Raw genomic sequence first — 8,853 nt, 5'->3', positions numbered from 1 at the left:
GATTCACCGGCTTTATTGTTGCAGGAACACTAATACATGTGCTCCATTGCCAGCGGGGACTATTGCTAGCTAGCCCCATACCTTGGTCCTCAATACTAGGAACATTGTGGGGAAGGGAGAAAACCTCTACATAGAGTTAGAGGGAGGCTATTGGGTCTGGGGAGGGTTAGGGTCATCTGGGTTCAATGGGGTGAGGACTGAGTACACTTGGGATTTAAGCTCAAGATTTGGCCACGTCTTAACCTGGGTTCCAAGCCAGATGGGGGGAGGGTCCAGTTTTGAGATTGGCTATGGATCTCTTGGTCCAGTTTTGAGATTGGCTATGGATGCTCTGGCTTAAAAAAACCCAGTTTCAAGGCTCGATGTAGGTTACTGAGTCTCAAAATCAGGACTGAAGACTTCAGTCCCTAGGTAACGGGCTGGGGGGTAAGAGATGACTAGTTTAGGGTTGGAGTAAGCAGTCACAGGTGTCTTTTATTTTTTTGCAGGCCAGAGGACTCTAGGCTCCTATTTTAATGGCTGAGAAAAGGGTCCATCTTGGGTATGGGGTGGGGGGTGGGGGGCGTCTAGATCCAGGATGTAGAATCCAGGGTCCTAGGATCCAGCTTCCTGCTCTTGTCCCAGTGCCTCTAGGAGCAGCCCCATTGGCGTCCGCTTTAGACCAATGCTCTCGATCTTGTTCTCAATCTTGTTTTTAAGGTTTCTCAGGCGCAGTGAAGCATGCAGCAGGATCACTGTAGGCAATACCAAGAGAGGGTCAGGGGCCTTAGCTTGCAGCCTACAATGCAGAATTTACCCAGAGGCAGGCTAGCCTGCTATGGGAGATGTGGCCAGGAAGAACATCCCAGTAAATTAGGACTTGGACAGTTTAAGGCACTTAACACGAGAAAACCCAAAAAAGGTAATAAAGAGAGATACTCGGGAAGCCAGTTAATGGAGGCATGTATATCCTTCAGGGTTTCCAGTCCCCTCTTAGACCAGGAACCAGTGTGGGGCAGGCCTAGTGTTCAAGCATGAGCCGTCCATTTTCCCAGCTAAGACAGGGAGAGTAGAGACTCACAAATCACCGGGGTTGTGATGCAGAGCAGGAAGGTGAAAGTGCCGCCCACGGCCCCGAGAATGAGGAGGCTTATGGCAAGCACTGCAGCCAGGCAGGCAGCAGGGTGGCTGCGACGGCAGCGGCGCACAGCTGCATGGGTTTCAGCAGCCCACACTAGCACACCGAGCGCCACTACCACTACCAGTGCACTCAGGAGGGTGTGCAGTGGACGAATGTACCTGCAGGAACAAGGGCACTCAGCTAGCCTCACCGTCCACCCGATCCTGGACCCCAAGTTTGTTTCCTGTCTCTGGAATCTGCATCCCGACAGATAGTCTCACCAGGCCTGTCTCCAGTAAGTCCAGCCTCCAGGGGTTCCTAGAACTCTGGATTCCTCGGTACTACAGTCCTATAGGGCCCTCACATACTGCCAGAGGTCCTGGGTTCCAAAGGTCTTTGACTTTAGACCTGCAGGGTTTCTTTCTAGCATTTCCAGGTCCGCTCCCACATTCCTCTATGACCTTAACCCTTGCAGATCCCTCGCCAAGGCCTTCAGTCAATACATATTTCTCCTTGCAGGCTGGGCACCTTCCAGGTGTCATTTCATTCAAAAGGTCCTCCACTACCCCATTTTTATATAGAGCCACCCTCCCACAATTGCTTGAACCTATCCTTGGTTTAAGTCCCAGTCTTAAGCTCTCTTCTAGATTGTCCTCTTTGGCTTCCAGCTTCGCAACACTGGATGGTCACTATGGGCCCAATATGAGTAGGCTTTCTGTAAACTCACCTCCCAAACCCTGTCTTTACTACACCCCCACCTCTGTATTAAACCCTCCAGGGCTCCCCAATCTGCCCCATCATTCACATCACTGAACCTCTTCGGTACTCTCTCATCCTTCATATCAGGCCTTCTTTAAATCCGGGGCCACCTCCTAGCCCACATCCCTCTTCATTCCCCCCTCCCCCCTTTTCCTACCCAGGTCTTCCCTCAACTCCCCCCACCCCCAACCCTCCTTATAAAAAAGCCCTCCCTCCTTCAAATCCTTCCAATCATGCCCCTCAGACCTTCCTTTTCTACCGAATTCGCCCTTCCCAGCCCAGCATTTCCCCTTATGTTCCCCTCTCCTCATTCTCAAAGGCCCGCAAGTCCACCCTACTTCCCGCTAGTATCTTCAGCCAATCACCACCTCTCTCCCTCACCCGGCCAGAGCGAGACTGATGCCGAAGCAGAGAAGGTAATTAGTTTGGTAGTAGAGGAGATTGTTGATGACGCGGTGACACCATCGTTGTGGATCGCCTGGATCAGGAGCCGCCAGACGCGCAGACCCCAAAACAAAGTCGTCTAGGGCGCGCAGCGGTGGCAGCCGCACCTCCGACATCCTGCGGGTTGCTGGACCAGCCCGAAGGGCGGCGAGACTACAACATCCGTTACCCCTCGCGGCACCGCGAGGCACATTGGGAAATAGAGTCTAGGGGGGCGATGACTAGCAACGTAGGCTACTGCGCAGCTGCAGCTATGAACGTGGCCAGAAACCACCAACTATGGTAGCAGAGACTGCTGGGAAACCAAGCTTCGCCACGCGGCGCAGAAGCTCAAAACTCGAACTTCTCTTCATCCCTGGGCGGGGCACCACGCCGGACTGGGCAAGCTGTGCGTTGAGTGAGTCAACGCTGAGTGGACTAATAAGAATAGGAAGTCAAGTCCCAAGCTGGATTCCACTTCCTTCCTGTCAGGAGCCTAGGTCACACAGCTTCTGGAAAAGTATGCCCCCCACCTTGAGGTCAAGTCATAAATGCCATTTAAAAGCCTTTTATTGATATACATCACAGAGGCTATCTCTCCTGGTAACCTTTTTTAAATCCCCAGGTTGGATTACTACAATCCCTTTGGGTCCCTGTGAGTGTTCCAGACTAGGTGGCCCAGGCAATCTGTCCTTGGCCTTTGGCACACTCACAAAAAAAGTGCTGGGGGAAGCGAGCTGTTTCTTTAGATACAGCTGTGCTTGAATGGAGAGTGAGAGGCCTCCTTGATGCTTGCTGGCTGCTTCAACACCCTCAAGACTCAGATTGGCCATCTGCTACTGCAGGTTCCTAGTGTAGCTGCCAGGGCTCTTAAAAGTCATCGTCATCACAGATGTCAAGGTACACGTCAAAGGCCTCTCGGTTGCAGTTTCCGTCAGGCGTGAAGACATATTTGTGGAAGGTCCCGTCTACGCAGATGGCTAGAAGGTTGAGGTGTTATGAAAGGTTAGGAGATGCCCCAGCCACACATTTTTGTTCCCTCATGTCCCACCAGGGCTCATGGGCTAACGCCAGGCTTTTGCCCAAGTGCCACATCCCTTACTAATTCTGAGGCTGAGCCCACACATTCCAGTTTCCTCCAGCTTCGGAAAACCCTTACATTTTTTTAGGTCCAACCTGCCGTCCTTTGCCTGTGTAGTACCCCAAGCCAAGGGGGCCACTGTCACTCACCAATTACAGAGTTGACATTCTTGGAGGTGTTCCGACCAAAGGCGCAGATGCATGCTGACTCGGCAGGCACGGTAAAGCTGGCCAGGCTCCACTGGGAATCCACATACTGTCCAATCATAGGCCCGACCTTGCCCACACGAGCCAGCCTGTAGGCAGCACTTGGTAAGTCTAGGTAGGCACATGGCCAGGGAGACTGGGACAACACAGGATAGGGCTAAGATACTCACGCAGAGCGCCGGTTGAGACGGGTGTCTTTAAGAGCAAAGATATGGACAGTGCCCTTGTCACTGGAAGCACAGAGGAAGGAGGAGTCGTGGCTGAAGTTAATGCTGCAAGACAGACCGGCAATGATGCCCAACATGCTGACTTGTGAGGGCTCGTGCTGTAAGGCCACCAGCCCAACACACATAACACTGTGCTCACCAATACAGGGTGGCGGGGTCTGTGCCTCTTCGAAGCTCCACCAGTTTTTCCTTGGACTGCGTGTCAAACAGACGAATTAGGGTACCCTTCTGGGAGGCCGACGCCACCACAGTGCCAGGCTGGTTCAGGGACACACAGGCCACATCACTCTGATGTGCATTAATGGTGAATGGAGCTGAGGAAGTGCCAGGCTTGGTGCTTGCCAGATCCTGGAGGTGGGGACAGTTTGGGCTTGAGGTGACATGGAAGAAAAGGGACCACAAGTTCACCAAGAGAGACAGTCCACCCACCTCTCTCTGCCCTTGCCCACTGCTCACCACAAGTTGCAGACTTCCACACTTGTGTCCAGGAAACACAAGCAGTTGCTTCTCCAGGCTTGGGCAGAGGTCGCACAACCCTAAGTTGTAAGGATGAAGAAGGGATGGGCAGGTGAAGAGGAGGCCATGGGAGAGCTGAGTCTCAGAATAGATAGAGCTGGACAAGTAAGGGCCAGACTTTAACCCTCTGTGATCTATCACCCATAGCAACCCCACAAGGGTAGCCTTGCATTAAGCTCCACTCTCCATGGTCTGAAAAGGCTCTCAGAAGTTGCCAGGAAATCAGAGGCCCAGGGCTTGCTGATACACTTGCCCATGTCCTCACGGAGTGCTTTATGTTGTCACGTGGGGGCAGGACCAGGGGTAAGGATACGGTTGGACTGAAAGGGCTGCATCTCTTGCATAAAGCCTCTCCCCCAGCATCTGAGTATATGTCTCTTCTTTCATTGCCTCCTTTTGGCCTCTTCCACGGCCCCATATCCTTACACCTTGATATCTGGGTCCTCTCACCCTTGGGGTTGTCCCGAGTATCAAATTCAAATAGCTTTCGAGGATTGTCCGGGAAGGAGTACACATAGATGCGGTTCCTCAGCACGATCACAATCCTGCAGACGATATCACACAGAACACAGCAGGCCATGAGGAAAGGGAAACTGCCAGAGTGGGGTTGGGAGCCCTCTTACTTGCTATGGGAACCTCCTGTCCCCCACCCCAGTCTTCACCGAGCTCACTTGTCATAGCGCATGCGCACAGCCAGCACTGGCTTAGTAAAGGTGAACTCCAGCACGAGTTTGTCCTTGGAGTCCTTGCCTTCTTGGGCGTCATCCCAGATGAGCACTGAGAAGCAGAGGGGTGGGTTGGTGAGACCAAGGTTTAGGCTAAGAGGTGACTGTGATGTGGGGCCCAGCCTTACCCCTGGGCACACAACCCTGAGCTTCACCTTTCACTAAATTTTCAATGTGAGCCTCACACAGCAGGAACACTTGGGGACAAGATTCCAAAGAAAACACATTCTAGAACAGTGAAGCTCATTTGGAGATAAGGAAGTCAAAGCTCAAATGAGCTAGGTATGGTCAAAGACCTTAGAGCACAGGAAGAAACAGCTAAGGGATTCAGACCAGGCCCACAATTTTCCTCTGGAACTACTTCGGTCTTCAGGATCCAATCCGCATCCTCAGGAGATTTTGTAATGACTTCTAGGGTTCTATGACTCATCTATGATACCTCTTGCCATGTTATGGATCAATAAGAAAAAAAAAAACTTAAAACAAGGTGGTGCTTGAGGGTCAAGCCAAGAGGGTATAGGAGAGATGATTCCAAGATTTGGAAACCTATTAATTATGTGATCTTAAGTGGGCCTCAGGGTCTTCATCAGTAAAAATGGGGCTAAGGCTTAGTACCAGAATGTGCAAAGCTCTGGGTTCCATCCATCACACAACAATGGGGAGAAGGGCTAATGGTATTTCCTACCACACAGAATTAGTTGGGCATGGTAGGGCACACCTTTAATCCCATCAGGCAGAGGCAGGAGATCTCTGTGAGTTTGAATCCATCCTGGTCTACATAGAGTTCTAGAAAGTCAGGGCTATATAGAGCGCCTATCTCTAAAAACCAAAAGAACGAAAAGTCTACAAAATTAAATGAGCTAATGTATGTAAAGCCAGGTGTGAAGGCGTTAGCCTATAATCCTGGCACTAGGGAGGTGGAGAGCAATTCAAGGTCATACTTGGCTACAGCTGACCTTATTTCAAATTAATGTATGTATGTAAAGTGCTTAAAATAACGATTAGGCTAGGCCGGGCGGTGGTGGCACACACCTGTAATCCCAGCACTCGGGAGGCAGAGGCAGGTGGATCTCTGTGAGTTCAAGGGCAGCCTGGCCTACAAGAGCTAGTTCCAGAACCACCTCCAAAGCTACAGAGAAACCCTGTCTTGAAAAAAAAAAAAAAAACAAAGGAAAAAAATAATGATTAGGCTCTCAGTAAGTGCTCCATTGGTAAGACTGTGGCAAATAGGAGACAGACAAGAAGGGGCTTTGCATCCGGGCGGTGGTGGCGCACGCCTTTAATCCCAGCACTCGGGAGGCAGAGGCAGGCGGATCTCTGTGAGTTCGAGACCAGCCTGGTCTACAACAGCTAGTTCCAGGACAGGCTCCAAAACCACAGAGAAACCCTGTCTCGAAAAACCAGAAGGAAAAAAAGCAGTGGCATTGCCGTTTTTATAGTGTTTTGGATGGAACTGAGGACCTTGAGTATACCAGGCAAGTGTTCTACCACAGAGCTACACCTCCAGCCCAAGAAATGTTTCCTAAAGAAAAAGACTAAAGCTATGTGTAGAGCACACCTTTAATCTCCGCAGTCTGTGCATTTGAAACCAGCCTTGTCAACAAAGAACTACACAGTGAGGCCTTGTCTCACTAAATAACAGAGCAAACATTTCAAGCTTACAAACTGTGTCTCACTGTGGGACTCAGGTGCTGACAATGTCATCTGCCCATGCCTCAGGGTGTATGTGGGAAGTAAGGAATTTGGGGAATCTGGGTCAAGTACAGGATGAAAGCACTTACCAGAGATCTCTGAGAACTTGGGGCTGCTCCCACCGCCTACCAGGGCCAGCAGGTTGGATCGGTGCAGCATCTCTACCAGGCCCACGCTGCCTACCTGCTCGTGGTCTGCACAGGGACCAGAGTGTCAATAGAGGTAGATGCAAATGCCCATATCAGCCTTTCTGCCCACTGTCCCACCTCTACTGTCACTCACCCAGATGCCCCTTCTCCATCAGTGGCTCCACATTATAGATACGTACACCAGTCTCCATGGCACAGCAAAAGCAACCTGCGGATGAAAGGAATCTGTCTGCCTCAAACTTGTAAGGCTCACAGCTATCTCTGACCCTTCTTTCCCATCCTTCCCACAAAGATGCAATCACAAGCTTACTTTGGTCTTGGTTGAAATGGAGGCTGGTCACACCTCGAAGTGGCGGCTGAGACATGGTACAGGACCGCTTCCCTAGGCACAAAAATGACAGCGTTGCGAAGAGTTCTCGAGTGTCCTCTCTTAAGTCCTACAACTTCTGTCCCCGGAACGATTTCTTCTTCCTCGCCACTTTGTCTATTTTGTTTTGAGATAGGGTCTTGCTACGTAGCCCTGGCTGTCCTGGTACTCCCTAGGTAGCACAGGCTGGCTTTTAATTCCCAGTAGTCCTCCAGACTCCACCTCCTGAGTGGTGGGATTACAGGAGTGTGCCATCACGCCCGGCTTCCTCCCCAGACTGCAAAAAACAAAAAACAAGCGGAGTATACCTCAGAGTATCTGTTCAAACCAAGACCACAGGCAGAATGAATCTTGGCTGACAATGACAGACTTACAACTGCCATAAACACCAACCCTTACTGGAACTTATCAGGAAGTAATGGGGTAGAGGATAGCCCATGATACATCCTCCCTCCAAGCCGTTCTTGGCTCTAATGCCTGACATGACCTCACATCTCTTCCCATACGCTTCCCATCCTCATACCTGCACCCAGATCCACCTGTCAGGTAGTGTCCATCTCCATGAGACTGCTATGAATGTCCATCACTCACAGAACCCCCCCCCGTACTTTTCTAACTCTCATTTATTGCCCCCAGAACCCCATTCACACCCTCCATGAAATACATTTCCCAAACCCATTTCTCACACTGCTAATTCCGATCACTGAGGCAAGCCTGGGAACTCCCTCCACACCCAGGACTTATTTCCTGAAGTCCCCACCTGGCGTTCCCTTGACATTCTAAATTCTTCACACTTGACACACACGTCATTCCTTGTACTCTCTACCCATGACTCCTAACTGAGGTGACCCAATGCTACTCATGAGCCCCCTTTCCCCTAAAATGTGTCCCCTTTTGTTCCCACGTTGTCTCCCGAAGACCCTGCCCTAGGGCACAGATACTCTCTAAAGACCCTTCTCCCAGTACACACCACCCCAAAAAAAATCTACCTAGGAAAACTTCGACCTGCTTCTCTGTCTCTTGTCAAACCCCATCACTCGAAGACCTCTGTCCAGACACACCTCCTACCCACCCTCTAAGACTTTAAACCTACTTCTGCTGTAATTCCTGGGTATTGCTTCTACATGAGCTATACTCTGAATAGCAGCAGCTTCCAAGGCTCTCTCCTAGATCGCTCGTCCAAATACCCACACCAACTAAGAACCCTAATTGAAACGCCTCAACTTCTCTCAAAAGTCTTGTTCCTTTCCCTTTCCATGACAGCACCGACTCTAGCCGCCAGTCCCCAACCATGCACCACCTGTCAAGACCTCTAGTAGAAACACCCACCCTGCGACCCTGACCAACTCTTGGATCGTGCTCCGGCTGCGCGTTGCTTTTGCTGACTTGATCTTCACCCCTCCCCGACCCCTACCCTAGCTGTTGGTGCCGCCTGCGGCACGAATTTTTGACCTCCCGGGCTTTGGTGCCCGGTTCCGCTGTTTACATCAGATCTTACTTCCGGAGGAGGGAGTCTGTGACCGGAAGTGACTCATCCTGGCCCTAAAATCCGCCCACAACTCCTCGCTCCCAGTGCGGGGATCTGTGGAGCATCCGAGTAGTTGTAGAG

The 8,853-nt window shown here is 51.1% G+C and overlaps 2 protein-coding genes across 6 annotated transcripts; both read right to left on the bottom strand.

The window, feature by feature from the left end:
• Positions 1–2: 2 nt before the first annotated feature.
• Praf2 (PRA1 domain family member 2) lies at positions 3–2,475 on the bottom strand. Its single transcript, XM_057760000.1, has 3 exons — positions 2,240–2,475; positions 1,061–1,278; positions 3–734 (listed from the first exon to the last, which is right to left on the bottom strand). Exons 1-3 carry the CDS (start codon positions 2,416–2,418, stop codon positions 595–597), a joined length of 537 nt encoding a protein of 178 aa, XP_057615983.1. The 5' UTR covers positions 2,419–2,475; the 3' UTR covers positions 3–594.
• Positions 2,476–2,839: 364 nt separating this feature from the next.
• Positions 2,840–8,742, bottom strand: Wdr45 (WD repeat domain 45). 5 transcript variants are annotated; one of them, XM_057759514.1, is made up of 11 exons: positions 8,659–8,742; positions 7,188–7,259; positions 7,011–7,085; positions 6,818–6,922; positions 4,983–5,088; positions 4,762–4,856; positions 4,252–4,331; positions 3,935–4,143; positions 3,739–3,840; positions 3,512–3,657; positions 2,840–3,261 (listed from the first exon to the last, which is right to left on the bottom strand). In XM_057759514.1, exons 2-11 carry the CDS (start codon positions 7,240–7,242, stop codon positions 3,152–3,154), a joined length of 1,083 nt encoding a protein of 360 aa, XP_057615497.1. In that variant the 5' UTR covers positions 7,243–7,259; positions 8,659–8,742; the 3' UTR covers positions 2,840–3,151. The 5 variants fall into 5 exon arrangements, with proteins under 5 accessions (XP_057615497.1, XP_057615494.1, XP_057615495.1 ...); XM_057759511.1 differs by having other exon boundaries at positions 7,188–7,521; positions 8,574–8,729; XM_057759512.1 differs by having other exon boundaries at positions 7,188–7,521; positions 8,659–8,729.
• Positions 8,743–8,853: the final 111 nt, after the last annotated feature.

Source organism: Chionomys nivalis, chromosome X (genome assembly GCF_950005125.1).
Source record: "Chionomys nivalis chromosome X, mChiNiv1.1, whole genome shotgun sequence".
Taxonomy (NCBI): domain Eukaryota; kingdom Metazoa; phylum Chordata; class Mammalia; order Rodentia; family Cricetidae; genus Chionomys; species Chionomys nivalis.
This window is presented reverse-complemented; position numbering and strand designations above follow the sequence as displayed.